At 39.5% G+C, this 16,351-nt stretch overlaps 1 protein-coding gene across 1 annotated transcript; it reads left to right on the top strand.

Moving 5' to 3' along the window:
- Positions 1 to 2,233: 2,233 nt before the first annotated feature.
- On the top strand, positions 2,234 to 15,735 carry foxn1 (forkhead box N1). The gene is made up of 9 exons (XM_058080535.1): positions 2,234 to 2,258; positions 5,334 to 5,469; positions 7,020 to 7,352; positions 8,195 to 8,281; positions 8,376 to 8,506; positions 10,182 to 10,278; positions 13,177 to 13,384; positions 14,003 to 14,380; positions 15,602 to 15,735. The coding sequence occupies exons 2-9, from the start codon at positions 5,353 to 5,355 to the stop codon at positions 15,733 to 15,735; spliced, it is 1,485 nt and encodes a 494-aa protein (XP_057936518.1). The 5' UTR covers positions 2,234 to 2,258; positions 5,334 to 5,352.
- The last annotated feature ends 616 nt before the right edge of the window (positions 15,736 to 16,351 follow it).

Here is a 16,351-nt window from a genome sequence, read left to right on the forward strand (position 1 = left end):
TCTCGAATCAAGTCTGAAGTATAAAACGTCCAAGACAAGACAAGACAGGTCCAGGTTGACATTTTCTAGTCCAAGTTCAAAGCACCGTTTAATGTCTAAAATTGCATTTTTAACAATTTATCAGGCTGATCGGCAATCATTTGACACCACTAAAGGGCCAACCATTCCTGTCTGGACTTGCCTCCTCCTTGATTGGATCTCACACCAAGCTGTCCTACCTAGTGTTTGAGCATGAAGTGGTGAAGCCTGCTGACCAACCTGTTGACCAGTTGCCATCAATTGGATGCCCTGAGAATACAATGACTTGGATGAATGAGCGTATTCACAGGCAATGGAACAATCTATTGAATTTGAGGTGCAGAATCTGGAAGCTCTAGAAAGCTAGCTAGAAAATAAAGCTAGAAAAGAATTATGCAAAATTATATGCAAAATAATTCTAAATGATAAATGGATGAACTATCTTTGATGTGGACTTCCTGTACAATTATTTTCTGTCATGCCCCCCCAATTGACAGATTTTTTTGCCCCCCCCCAGGAAAATGCAACAACATGAAGAGCATACAAGCATATTAAAGAGTCAAATTAATACATGTTGAGTACTAGAAATGTGTACATGTTGGTAGGTCTGCATTGAAATGAATGCCTTTCACCCCCCCCCCCCCCCCCCGATCCCTCCCCCCCAAAAATGCAACAACATGGCAAGCATACAAGCATATTAAAGAGTCAAATTAATACAGATTGAGTACTAGAAATGTGTACATGTTGGTAGGTCTGTATTGAAATTAATGCCTTTCACCCCCGGCCCCACCCCCCGACCCGTCCCCCAGGAAAATGCAACAACATGGCAAGCATACAAGCACATTAAAGAGTCAAATTAATACATGTTGAGTACTAGAAATGTGTACATGTTGGTAGGTCTGCATTAAAATAAATGCCTTTCACCCCCCCCCCCCCCCGACCCCTCCCCCAGGAAAATGCAACAACATGGCAAGCATACAAGCATATTAAACAGTCAAATTAGTACATGTTGAGTACTAGAAATGTGTACATGTTGGTAGGTCTGTATTGAAAATGAACGCCTTGCCTTTCACCCCCCCCCCCCCCCCACTCTCAATTAAAATGAACGCCTTTCACCCCCCCAGGAAAATGCAACAACATGGCAAGCATACAAGCATATTAAAGAGTCAAATTAATACATGTTGAGCATGAGAAATGTGTACATGTTGGTAGGTCTGCATTGAAAATGAACACCTTTCACCCCCCACCCCCCAACTATTCGAGAAGCACTGGAGAGATCAAACTCGATAGTGTTTTTCTTCTTTCTCAAAGCGCTTGCACTGTTTACAACTATCTTTGGCCCCATGGCGGGTTATTTAGAGTATAAAAGGCACGGACAGTAAGTCAGCCATGCATAGAGTGCTTTGTTTGGGGTCTCACCCAGTTTCACAGAACAATACGGTACAGAGCCAAAGAACTAGTTTGTTACATACATGCCGTACAATAACCAAGAAAGTGTATGAAAACCGAGGGTGAAAACCGAATCTTACAAAACCTCGATTTGACTATATTATCTCTCATTCAAATCCTTTGCCTTTTTTTTGCCCATAAACTCCTCTTGTGTCCAATATTTTAAATACTTAAATAACATATCAAAAAACACACGCATGAAAACAAAGACACCCTGTAGCAACATTTTTACAAAAACTTTTGAAGTCGGGCAATTATTAATATGTGAACGCTGTATGAACACAATGACACTTTCACTGACATTTCCCACATTACACCCCGTCTTGAAATATTTGGCAGAAAATAGCCACGGGGTAGGAGACTTCCCTCAATAACACAAGCGTTTATTCAACGTGTCATTAAATCCTTAAGTCTGTCGTAAGTCGTTCTGCCGAGGGCACGGTGTGTTCGAGGTCGATTATTTGTGTGGGAGTACAATGGAACCCCTAAAGTCATATTGGGAAACTAATACTAATAAGTCCAACTGCATATCTGCATATCCCAGCATAGATATTCAACGGCTTTGGCCCAAATTGACATAAATTCTATGTACTTACTGACAAAACTAGAAAGTATAGATGATCTTTGACTGGTGTTTTTACAGTAGGACCCAAAAACCAGCAAAGGCAGGGCACAACGCCATTGGCTGCGTGTGATCCTACTGTGCCGTGTATCTTATATCCTATTCAACACAATGATGGAAGCCTTGCCAGTGTGTGCACTATTACATCCATCAGAACCTGTTGCAGCAGGTTGTATTCTCTTCTTATTCTCTATCTCATTCCTGTCTTTGCTTGGACGAGTGCCACAGTCACACACACACACACACACACACACGGAATGAGGATGATATTCCGTGCAGTCAAATCTGAAACCGGCCCATCAACTGCTTCAATTCACATTTGGAGAAATCTGAACACAGAAGCGCACGTCTAAGAAGGAGAAATTGATTCAAGGATGTGTTGAGGTTTGAAACCATAAAGCCAGAAAAAAAGGTCACTGAGTTCATATTTTGGGTGAGTTTCCGATTGGAATTGTGCTTGTGACGCTCTTTTGAGCATGTCGTGATTGTGTGATCACCTTGTGTGCTGTAGCGTGTTTACTTACCAGTATCAGCGGTGCTCGAGCACGCCTTCTCTTTACTTGCCATTTACTGATCACTCATTCTAATACTTCTACTTTGTTATTGTCCGTAATTTGAATAATTACACTGAATGCTTAATAACCTTTTGAAATTGTTTAATCATTATCATTTAATTATTACTTTAAATAATAATAGTGAGACACAGGGTAGCATCCGTGTCACCAAATATGGCCGAAAGCTGTGGTCTTCTCATGTCATATTGACTATACACCAAATAACTGACTTTTTCTGCTTCTGCAAAAAAAAAAAAAAGGTAAACAAAATAATTCAAAGTACAATTTTCCCTTAAATATGCAGTACCATCTTGTTGTCATAATCACTGAACACTTTGATTTATATCAATGTATTAAACCCAAAACAACAACATATTGACAATCCAAAAATGACCTCATCATCATTATGACTCATGTTTTCTTAATAGTATTTTTTATTATTATTTTACTATACTAAAATACAAAAAATATTATAATGTGTTTTATAATTATTAGGAAATAATCATTTTATTTAATCTTATTTTATAACAATACTATTTTATTAAAATAACATAAGAATTATTCATTCATTCTTGGCTGCCGACCAAGACCTATTGTCCAAAGTTAGCTGGGTTAGGCTCCAGCATTGTACCGCTACCCTACTCAGGACAAGAAAGTGTAAAAAAAAAAGAATTATTTTATTATAATGAAAAAAATGATGGAACTATTCCACTGATCTGCCATTTTCATTTAAAAACTGTTATAAATAAAATAATAAAGAGCTAATGTGTGAAACTTTTGGATTCAAAAAGTTGTGCAAAAATAAATATTTTTGTTATTATATATTTTTTATTTGTATTATTATACAAATAATAAAAAAAATACAAAATTCTTACAATTATTTTGTATTATTTTGATATTATTTTTAATCAATAATTCTCATTATTATAATTATTAAACTACATGATGTTACTTCATGCATACTTGTTACCATACCATATAATTTTCTTTCATTACACATAATAACTTATTCATTATTGTCATTATCTGAGGAGTTCCCAACTACAGACTTACTGTGATGCAAATGGTTTAAGTTCAACTCCACATACTGTATCATTCCTGACCAACTTTCAGTCTGAGTTAAAAGGCTTTTCAAGGAATAGAGCAGGGGTCTCAAACACGCAGCCCGCGGGCCAAATGTGGCCCGCAGGACACTAGTTTGAGGCCCCCGCCTTGATATGATAATTTTATGTTAGTGCGGCCCGCGCAAGTTTGATATGGATGCTGTATGGTATCATGTACCCAGAAAAAATTATTACGTTTGATTAATGTTCATGTTAAAGGTTAAATAATTGTTAATAGTTATCCTCCCTATCCGTGTGGAAGTGGTATGTTTTTGGCTATTTAAGTTTAAAGGAAATAATTTGAAGGCTACCGTTTAGGTCGCTAGCTCTCTAGTTTGCGAGTTAGCATGTGTCTCAAGACCCTGCAGTTGCGCAATATGTTGTAAATTAAAAGAGTATAAATGTGACTATAGTCGTGTTTTGTCCTGTCTACAGTGCTCTAATAATGCTTTGTTAATTTTAATCTGAAAAAACATAATTTGTCTACCCACCAACTATATGTGGTTTCTTAAGTTTTTATTATTTGACATTTTATTATTATTATTATATTTTTTTATTTATTACTGATTGCTTGATTTTCTTTATTCTTGATTTGTTTATTTCTTGTTTATTTCTATCTTATTTTGTGTAGAAAAATAAAAAGTAAGATATTTGAGAACAGTGAAATGTTTTATCAGAGCTTTTATTGTAGAAAATTGGAACCAAAGCGAAGTTTTTTTTAATTTTTTGTTTTTTTTTTTGAAAATCTGATGCGACCCAGTCTCACCCAGACCCGAGCTCCAGTGGCCCCCAAGTAAATTGAGTTTGAGACCCCTGGAATAGAGTCAACATGTGCCTTGCTGATAGGCTCCTACCCAAATACGACAGACTGTTGTCACCAAGAATAATAGACACTTGAAGTATTAATTATAGGTTTTGCACACACCATCTTATTGTGTTTTTCCTATGTGTGTCTCCACTATATGAATCCTGTGATTGACTGGCAAGCAGCCCAGGGTGGAGTCGGTGATGCTCCGAGTCAGCTGAGGCTGACTCTGGATCAGTATTAAGTCTGTCAGCGTTATTAGTTCAACGATACGTTCATTATTTTAGTTTCACTTTTCTTTCTTTCTCCGCTTGAACTTTGACCTCTTGCTGCAATGAGAACTGAAAGCGCTTGGATTGTCAATCCTCGCTTTCATTGTGCCTGCATCAGCATTATTTGGCATCACATGATGGTTTGTTGCCACTTTTAATGGGCTTGCTTCGTGTGAGGGGTGAGGTTACCTGGATGGGCCACGTGTCTCCAGTCTGGGATCAGATAACACGTCCGTCCACTTTTTACTCTGCGCTAAGCCCCACCTGTACAACTTCAGTTACCGGCAGTGGAAAAGAACACCCGCTCCCGCTAAATGCATATTATATACACATTCTGGAACATGTACCCAATGCCTTCTCCACGCCTGGCTGCATTTCATGACGAGAAATGCTTTGTCAAAACACACGGATGGTTGTGTCACCTCTTATCATTCCCGCTTTAACACACCGATAGCAAGATAAGCAAACCGTGGCTTTAAAGTTGACGCAATGCCAATGTTTTTATTTCAGGAACAGCGCCTGGTGCAGAATGTCAGACTCTCCGTCCTTTTCACCCAGAGAGTGTAAAGCATCCACCCTCCAGGCCAAATCACTCACATGCGAGCCCCTTGGGACTTCCACCCGACACAAGGTGGAAGAATCACAGGTACTGAGGATGATAGGTTTGTTAGATTCTGACATTATTTTTCCCTGAGAAAACAAAGGAAACATTTCTCCGGGTACTCCGGTTTCCTCCCACATTCCAAAAACATGCTAGGTTAATTGGCGACTCCAAATTGTCCATAGGTATGAATGTGAGTGTGAATGGTTGTTTGTCTATATGTGCCCTGTGATTGGCTGGCGACCAGTCCAGGGTGTACCCCGCCTCTCGCCCGAAGACAGCTGGGATAGGCTCCAGCACCCCCGCGACCCTCGTGAGGAAAAGCGGTAGAAAATGGAAGGACAAAAACAAAGGAAACAGAAATATGGCAATACCTCGATTATCATTATTCATTCTTTTCAAAAGGTCCAACCAAAACGGAAACGTTTTTCCCTTGAGAAATGATCTCAATTCCATTATTCCATTTCAGACTCTCAAAATATTATTCATTCATTTATTCATTTTCTACCACTTTTTCCTCACAAGGGTCGCAGGGGCTGCTGGAGCCTATCCCAGCTGTCTTCGGGCGAGAGACTGGTGGCCAGCCAATCACAGGGCACATATAGACAAACAACCATTCACACTCACATTCATACCTATGGACAATTTGGAGTCGCCAATTAACCTAGCATGTTTTTGGAATGTGAGAGGAAACCGGAGTACCTGGAGAAAACCCACGCATGCATGGGGAGAACATGCAAACTCCACACAAAGATGGCTGAGGGTGGAATTGAACCCTGGTCTCTTAGCTGTGAGGTACGCGCTAACCATTTGGACACCGTGCCGCCCTCTCAAAATATTAACATTTTTTAATTATAGACAATTATAGTTTTAAATGCAGAAAACAGGCTGCATGGTGGTCGAGTGGTTAGCGCACAGACCTCACACCTAGGAGACTAGGGTTTAATTCCACCCTCTGCTATCTCTGTGTGGAGTTTGCATGTTCTCCCCGTGCATGCGTGGGTTTTACTCCGGTTTCCTCCCACATTCCAAAAACATGCTAGGTTAATTAGCGACTCCAAATTGTCCATAGGTATGAATGTGAGTGTGAATGGTTGTTTGTCTATATGTGCCCTGTGATTGGCTGGCGACCAGTCCAGGGTGTACCCTGCCTCTTGCCCGAAGACGGCTGGGATAGGCTCCAGAACCCCCGCGATCCTTGTGAGGATAAGCAGGTTTTTTTTTGGCCCCATGGCAGGTTATTTAGCACACAATAGAATAAATATATGGACAGTGAGTCAGCACTGGAATACGTTTGTTTTGCTCAATATTGTAGGAGAATAGAGACCATTTTGGCGAAATCTTTTGTCGACTATCAAGGTTTGGGTGTATGCTGTCCTGGGAGTCCGGTTCTTCTCAAGAAAGTGTTGCAAAAAATAGACAAAAACAAAGAGAAAGTGAAACATGAACAGATAATCCTTCTGTCAACATGTGTTTTGATGCTTTGCATGACATCATGCATGAGTTTTAACCCTCAACTTTGGAGGATTTTAGCTTTCATATTTGTTATATAATTGCAATTCTAGTTGAAGTACTGAAGTACTGCACGTCCACAGATAAAAGACAGCAGTGATATCTGCTTCACCCTGCAATCCAGAACCACCTTCAGCTCAAGGACCAACACCAGGACCGTCCCCGTAAACAGGAGGCACAGCGTGGACGGGACGCTCACTTCAGTTTCAGGACCCGACCTGGTTGATGCCTCACGTTTCCACCCGTATCAACGACGCTTCAGCGAGGCAGCGGCGGCAAACCCAGTTTGTCTTCAACATGCCTCGTCTCCCTTCAGCGGCCTGTTCGAGGCGTGTGGCGCTCAAACATGCTGTCTTCCGAACAGCTCAAGCAGCGACGTGCCAACACCGTGGGAACAATGCGACAACGGCAATCAGGTGACAAAAGTTTTATCTCTTTACGAGGATGTGGCTCTGGTGTGCTGGAGCCTATCCCAGCTGTCTTCTTTGGGCGAGAGGCGGGGTACACCCTGGACTCGTGGCCAGCCAGCCAATCACAGGGCACATATAGACAAACAACCATTCACACTCACATTCATAATATGGACAATTTGGAGTCGCCAATTAGCCTAGCATGTTTTTGGAATCCTCACGAGGGGGTGCTGGAGCCTATCCCAGCTGTCTTCTTTGGGCAAGAGGCGGGGTACACCCTGGACTGGTCGCCAGCCAATCACAGGACACATATAGACAAACAACCATTCACACTCACATTCATACCTATGGACAATTTGGAGTGGCCAATTAACCTAGCATGTTTTTGGAATGTGGGAGGAAACCGGAGTACCCGGAGAAAACCCACGCATGCACGGGGAGAACATGCAAACTCCACACAGAGATGGCCGAGGGTGGAATTGAACCCTGGTCTCCTTGCTGTGAGGTCTGCGCGCTAACCATTCGACCGCCGTGCCGCCCCAAAATGATGATGTTTTACTATATAAATGGTTGTTGGTCGAAATGTGCCCTGTGATTGGCTGGCGACAAGTCCAGGGTGTACCCCGCCTCTTGCCCGAAGACAGCTGGGATAGGCTCCAGCACCCCCGCGACCCTGGTGAGGATAAGCGGTAGAAAATGAATGAATGAATGAATAAAGTGACATCACCAATTACTGTCCTGGTATGCATATTACAACGTTTTCATTGTTTTATCTATCCAGTTATGACGCATCAACTAATTTCTATAGACAAAAATGCAATAGTGACATTTCCTTGATATTTCCAAAGTATTCCTACCCAGACCGACCAGCTGCCCCCGCTGAGAGTCCTTGTTCCCCTTCCCAGGGCTGTCAATCCTTCCCTTCAGTCCATGAGGTTAGATACCAGCTACCACGTGGAAGAAGCTCATACAAACAAAGTGATGGATATCAGTGGTTCATACTGTATTGTCCCTGTTTGTTTCCTGCAGGTGGCATCTCGGTCGTACACACCTGAGGAGCATCCAAACAGGCCAATCCATTCTCTTCACAGCTTCTCCTCTCATGTTCATCAGAGGAGCCCCTCACAGAGCCTCTTTCCCAAGCCCATTTACTCATACAGGTGACACACATGCACTTTCTCCATACATCAAGCATAATACTGTATGGAGGAGCTATTTAGTAGTATGTTCCTTGGTTTATAATACGTATCTGTTCATTTATTTGTTGTTGTTGTTTTCTTTGGATTACTTCATACTGTAGACCAGGTTTAGAGATCTATCTATCCATCCATCCATCCATCCATCCATCCATCCATCCATCCATCCATCCATCCATCCATCCATCCATCTATCTATATATCTATATATCTATATATCCATCTAACTATCTAACTATCTATCAATCTATCCATCTAACTATCCAACTATCTATCTATCTATATATCCATCTATCCATCTATCTATCTATCCATCTATATATCTACGTATATATCCATCTAACTATCTAACTATCTATCCATCCATCCATCCAGCCACCCACCCACCCATCCATCCATCCATCTCTCTCTCTCTCTCTCTCTCTCTCTCTCTCTCTCTCTCTCTCTCTCTCTCTCTCTCTCTCTCTCTCTCTCTCTCTCTATCTATCTATCTATCTATCTATCTATCTATCTATCTATCTATCTATCTATCTATCTATCTATCTATCTATCTATCTATCTATCTATCTATCTATCTATCTATCTATCTATCTATCTATCTATCTATCTATCTATCTATCTATCTATCTATCTATCTATCTATCTATCTATCTATCTATCTATCTATCTATCTATCTATCTATCTATCTATCTATCTATCTATCTATCTATCTATCTATCTATCTATCTATCTATCTATCTATCTATCTATCTATCTATCTATCTATCTATCTATCTATCTATCTATCTATCTATCTATCTATCTATCTATCTATCTATCTATCTATCTATCTATCTATCTATCTATCTATCTATCTATCTATCTATCTATCTATCTATCTATCTATCTATCTATCTATCTATCTATCTATCTATCTATCTATCTATCTATCTATCTATCTATCTATCTATCTATCTATCTATCTATCTATCTATCTATCTATCTATCTATCTATCTATCTATCTATCTATCTATCTATCTATCTATCTATCTATCTATTGTTGGGGTTAATTAGTAGTTTATTTGTGTGTTTATTTCATTGGATAACACCCTACCACGCTGGGCACCTGCAATCTATTTATGTAGGCAATGCTCTCAGGACCAGCATGCACTGGGGCGGGCCTATGGTTTTTGTACCAGAGCAAGAGAGGCAACAGGAGACTTTGTTCCCTTTTTGTTTGCTTGCCTGGTAATAAAAAGAAATAAGAAGAAACGGAGCGAGGTAGTATAGAGAATTACTTTGCCTGTGTAAAACACAACCCGTGGTGCCTTCAGTGGCCTTTTGATTATAGTTTAAGATAAGTTTATTTTTGAAGGACAAATAGCCACTACACTGTATGTTCCCTACAATATGAAATATGATTTTACATCATTTGATACAACAAAGTAAGATGGAATCATATTTGATTTTGTTTACATCATGCCAGGTTAGCCTGCAGGGATAACTGGCAGAGCTCCAGTCTTTATTTTAAGACGTGTAGCAAAGGCCGCTTTTTTTTTCTTCTCAAAGCTATCTTTGTGAAGTGGTGGGCACACACATCTTTTCCATGAGGAATGTTATGAAAACTTCAAATGAAACCTTTCCTTTTTTTCCTGCAGCATTCTCATCTTCATGGCCCTAAAGAATAGTAAAACAGGAAGTCTGCCTGTCAGTCAGATCTACAGCTTCATGACTGAAAACTTCCCCTATTTTAAGGTACAACACGTACACAATACACCATTGCTTCTCAAGTCGTGGGGCGGTGAACCGTCAGGGGCGGGTGAAGGGGCAGCGAGGACTTTCAATATCATTGTAGACATGCCAACATGTACAGTATGAGGTTGTCGTACTTGGCGTGCTATTTGATGCTTGAATACGCTTTACTGCTTTGCTTTTTGTTGCATTTTGCTGCTTTCAGTATCAGTTCAGTCTGTACAGTACAGATGAATAAATACATAACAGTTTCTCAATAGTATTTTTTTTTAGACTTAGACATAGACATAGACTTTCTTTATTGCCTGCCATTGCACAATAACACAGTAGTGAAATTGCCAACGAAATGTCGTTGCCTGGCTCCTCTGTAATAAAAAATAAAAATAATAAAATACAATAAAAAAATAAAATAAAAAAATGTGGAGAATAAATATATATGAACAATGTACAGCGTAAACAGTAATTTGTACAAATAATTTAAATAATTATTATACTATATTTATTTATTTATTTAACAGCAGTGAAATTGCCAACGAAATGTTGTTGCCTGGCTCCTGTGTAATAAAAAATAAAAAATAAAAAATAAAAAATAAAAAATAAAAAATAAAAAATAAAAAATAAAAAATAAAAAATAAAAAATAAAAAATAAAAAATAAAAAATAAAAAATAAAAAATAAAAAATAAAAAATAAAAAATAAAAAATAAAAAATAAAAAATAAAAAATAAAAAATAAAAATGTGGATGATAAATAGAATACATCAAATATGAACAATGTACAGCGTAAACAGTAATTTGTACAAATAATTTAAATAATTTAGAATAAATAACAATCATTTAAAGTTTTGGTTGTGCGTGTGGGCAGGTAGAGGGGCTTATTTGGCACTGAGCAGTCTGATGGGCAAAATTGCCAATTGAATGAGAAGTAGCTGTGTCATAACTAATGAGATAATACTGCCCACTGATGATTGACAGCCTGTAAGGTATTAAGGCTTTGGTAATTATGACTAAATAGGATGACTTGTTAAGCTAGATCTTAATTAGATTATAAGCATAAAATAGTGTGTGTTAAATGTTAAATGGCCCCCCACGAGTAACAATTTTACCCACCCCTGAGCAAGATGATGGGATGATTATAAGACTTTATATAAGCATTACCCAACATGTGAATTCTACTGTTCTTATTTGATTAGCTAATGTTTTTCTGCAGGATACCTGGTTTAGCCAGGCTTTCTTGCAGTTTAAAGATCATCTGCCGCCTCCATGTTCCACATGACACTAATCATTTGTGCTGTAATGATGATGCATGACTCATTGGAGAGATTTAGGCAGTGATATTTCACGGTTGAAAGACAGACTCGGGACGTTGGGTAAGGTTGTTTTGAGAGGCTTTAATAAAGGTTGTTTGTGTGTTGGATAAGTGGGTTGTTGCAGGGCTCGGTTAAAAACAACATACGGCCTTTTCTGGAAGTTATGAGTTTATGACTTTTTAAAAAGCCTGTTGCAGATTGAGAACTCATTTCAGTTTCAGACATGGAAAGAGCTCAAAGATTTACTGCGAACTTTGCATCTTGGATGGCTGTGTTCCAAATAGCTGCAGGCCCAGAAAATGAGAAAGCTCAGTAACAGGTTGTCGGGTGTATTCTTCATGTCTGGGAGTTTTAGCACATACGTTGAAATACTTAATATCAGTTCACGTCAGGTCAGTGGACACCTGCAACTGCACACTATAGATATGTACTCGACAGTATATATCTATAGTAGTCTTGGCAGACGATGACATGTTTTCATATTTCCTGCAGGGAAAAGAGTTCCAATTAAAATAGTTGCATGGACTTCATAATCATTCTGAAGTTAATGAGGAGCATAAATCTTTTAAGATGAAAAATGACATGCACCGATCTAAAATCCCTGACTACGGTTTGAATTTAATAACTTTGATAATGTGATTGTTAAATTATTATGATTCTAAGCAGCATTTTGCACAAGGGTGCGCATTGTTTGCAAATGTCAGCCTGAGGCAGGCGAGAAAAAAAGACTAAGTGATCTAAGACTGCACTCGTTGCTGCAATAATTGACATAAGCCATTTACCTGTCCGTTCCTGCTGGTGTAATGGTACAGCTGCTGCCCTTTAAGAGAGCGAGTGCAGGTTTAATCCCAAGCCTCAGGAGAGCAAAAAAGACTAAGTGATCTAAGACTGCACTCGTTGCTGCAATAATTGACATAAGTCATTTACCTGTCCGTTCCTGCTCGTGTAATGGTACAGCTGCTGCCCTTTAAGAGAGAGAGAGTGCAGGTTTAATCCCAAGCCTCAGGAGAGAAAAAAAGATTAAGTGATCTAAGACTGCACTCGTTGCTGCAATAATTGACATAAGCCATTTACCTGTCCGTTCCTGTTGGTGTAATGGTACAGCTGCTGCCCTTTAAGAGAGAGAGTGCAGGTTTAACCCCAAACATAGCTTTTAATGTCATTCATTCATTCATTCATTTTCTACCACTTTCCTCACGAGGGTTGCGGGGGTGCTGGAGCCTACCCCAGCTGGACTGGACTGGTCACCAGCCAATCACAGGGCACATATAGACAAACAACCATTCACACTCACATTCATACCTATGGACAATTTGGAGTCGCCAATTAACCTAGCATGTTTTGGGAATGTGGGAGGAAACTGGAGTATTCGGAGAAAACCCACACATCAAAACTCCACACAGAGATGGCCGAGGGTGGAATTGAACCCTGGTCTCCTAGCTGTGAGCTCTGCGCGCTAACCATTCGACTGCCATGCAGCCCTTTTAATGTCAGTTTAGGGTCCCCAGTTTGGCCAGGGGCGGCCATGTCAGGGTGACAATCATTCCCACGCATTCCCACTATAAGTCAATTATGCTTCTCCCCATTTTTCCAGACAGCCCCTGATGGATGGAAGAACTCGGTACGACACAACCTCTCCTTGAACAAGTGTTTTGAGAAGGTGGAGAGCAAAAATGGCAGCTCCTCCCGAAAAGGTTGTTTGTGGGCTCTCAATCCCACGAAAGTGGAAAAGATGCAGGAGGAACTCCACAAGTGGCGCCGTAAAGATCCCATCACTGTTCGCAGGAGCATGGCAAGACCAGGTGACTTCTAGAAACATTTGAAACACTTATATGCTAGGACTACGTTAAAAAGCCATAGCATTTCAGTATGTGGAATCAAACTATGGAATGGATTGAGTAAGGAACTCAAACAATGCACAACGATGAGCCAATTCAAGAAACAATACAAGCAGTTGATGTTTGCTAAATACAAGGATGAAGAGTCTTGAACCAGTCATGACGCTATACATATCACTATATTGACACTTACTATGGTACACATTATGTCATTGGATGGTCACATCACCTCGTACTTTGTACTCGTACTCGTATGTGATAAAAAATTAAATGAAAGTAAAATAAAGTAAAAAAAAAATAAACTTAAACTATATTAGGAAAGCAGGAAGTGAACAAATGTAACAGTTACTGATTGTAAAAGTACCAGATGGAGGGGTAGGATTTAATAAGCTTTGCGTCTTCCTACTCCTTTTGGACATGTGGAACTGTGAACTGATTATGGGATGCATTCAATTGTAATCTGATGCATGTTCAAATGAAATAAACCATTACCATTACCATTACCATTACCATTACCATTACCATTACCATTTTGACAGGTAAGAAAATAACACAAATCCAATCATGCTATCTTTTCTGCAGAGGACCTAGATCGTCTTCTTGGAGAGAGGCCCAACAAATTGCGATCAATGCCATCTTACACCAGATCTGCAGATGTTTATGGCACCAAAGCAACACAGGAGCAACCACACAGCGCACCCAGTCGCCGTCCACAGTATTCACAGACTTATTATCCACCTTCACAGCCGTTCCTCTCCTTGCATCAACCCTACGGTCAACAATCCACAGATGACCATCCAAACTCAAATTCAAGTGGGAAGCTTCCACTAGCCTACAGCGCCGCCCCACAGGCCGAGTTCAGTGTGGGTCTAAAGAGCCTGCATGACTTGTTGTTAGACGGAGATGCCACTTATGACGTGGATGTGCTCAACCCCAGTCTGACTGACCTGCAATTGCAAGGTAGGCGCTGGCAAGCTATGTACTTTATACACAGTATCTACCATAAGTACACTATATGCTATGTACTTTATGCACAGTTTCTACTATCTACCATAAGTACAGTATATGCTATGTACTGTACACGCAGTTTCTACTATCTACCATAAGTACAGTATATGTTATGTACTGTACACACAGTATCTACCATAAGTATAGTATATGCTATGTACTTTACACAGTTTCTACTATCTACTATAAGTACAGTATATGCTATGTACTGTACACACAGTATCTACCATAAGTACAGTATATGCTATGTAGTGTACACACAGTATCTACAATCTACCATAAGTACAGTATATGCTATGTACTATACACACAGTATCTACCATAAGTACAGTATATGCTATGTACTGTATACACAGGTTCTACTATCTACCATAAGTACAGTATATGTTATGTACTGTACACACAGTTTCTACTATCTACCACATGTACAGTATATGCTATGTACTGTACACACAGTTTCTACTATCTACCATAAGTACAGTATATGCTATGTACTGTACACACAGTTTCTACTATCTACTATAAGTACAGTATATGCTATGTAGTGTACACACAGTATCTACCATAAGTACAGTATATGCTATGTAGTGTACACACAGTATCTACAATCTACCATAAGTACAGTATATGCTATGTACTGTACACACAGTATCTACCATAAGTACAGTATATACTATGTACTGTACACACAGTATCTACAATCTACCATAAGTACAGTATATGCTATGCACTGTACACGCAGTTTCTACTATCTACCATGAGTACAGTATATGTTATGTACTGTACACACAGTTTCTACTACCTACCATAAGTACAGTATATACTATATACTGTATACACAGTATCTACCATAAGTACAGTATATGCTATGTACTGTACCCACAGTATCTACTGTATGTATGGTGTATGACAATTTCTGCTACCTGAGCAAATGCATGAATTTTGAATATAATATGAATATTTATATGAATATAAAAATGAACAAAATTGACAAAAAAAATGATGTTTTAGTCAGAAGGTTAAGAGAATGTGTCATATTGATATTATGATACATAGTAACAGATGTTAAAGATGCCAGACATGGTAAAAAAAAACCCCATTCCGCATTATATACTGTATTAGTCTGAATATTCTTCACTGCAGTCTATTACCGTACACTTTTGTGTTTTCAAGGTAACCTTTGGGAGGAGCTGCAAGAAGACAGTTTAACATCACAGCTGCCAACAGTTCCCATGATGACTACCGTCCCATCTGTCCTGCAGACGCCCTGTGTCTCGGCGAGCTACGTAGACGTGCCCTACTGTTAGCGCCGCTACCTCACCGGTGGCAAGTGTGTTTGGTCATTGTATAGTGGAGGACGAGGACGCAATCAGGCTCTTCAAGTGGATCACATTCTGAAGTTTATTTGGACTATTTGGTGCTTTTGACTTGCTGCATCGCATCCTTAACATAGAGACTTCTTCTTCTTCTGCTTCTTCTTCTACCGACCCTTCAGAAATGAATGTGGTTTGAATGAAACGTACATGAATCCCTCAAATCAATGTTACCTCGAGTGTGAACAACATCACAATTTCTTTTGGGGAAAAGTATATAAATATAATTTATCATCAAGACTTATGTATAGCAGGATATTGAGGGTATGTAATTTTTTTATTGACTACATTTTCTAAAGAGTTAGTAGGGTTGCTGTATAATAATTTTATTTCTCCTATGTTACGCTTTTCGGCACTCTGTTTGTGTGCCAGCAGCCCTGCCTCCACTCACCGGGACAAAGAGACTCTATGACTGACAAAAGGGCTCACTCCTTTCTTGCCGTTGTTCTATGGAACTGATGAAATCCTCTCTTCCTGTTCGGAGACAGGAAATGAAAGCAGACAGTTACTTTACATTAATTGTTTGATTCATTCATTAATGTGCTGGTTA

Source organism: Doryrhamphus excisus, chromosome 8, assembly GCF_030265055.1.
Source record: "Doryrhamphus excisus isolate RoL2022-K1 chromosome 8, RoL_Dexc_1.0, whole genome shotgun sequence".
Lineage (NCBI taxonomy): Eukaryota > Metazoa > Chordata > Actinopteri > Syngnathiformes > Syngnathidae > Doryrhamphus > Doryrhamphus excisus.

Excerpts from the sequence above, each read along its gene's own strand:
- foxn1 (XM_058080535.1), top strand. The coding sequence starts at position 5,353 with ATGTCAGACTCTCCGTCCTTTTCACCCAGAGAGTGTAAAGCATCCACC. Across the intron at positions 7,353-8,194 it reads AATGCGACAACGGCAATCAG|TATTCCTACCCAGACCGACC; the intron begins GTGACAAAAGTT and ends ATATTTCCAAAG. Across the intron at positions 10,279-13,176 it reads AAAACTTCCCCTATTTTAAG|ACAGCCCCTGATGGATGGAA; the intron begins GTACAACACGTA and ends CCATTTTTCCAG.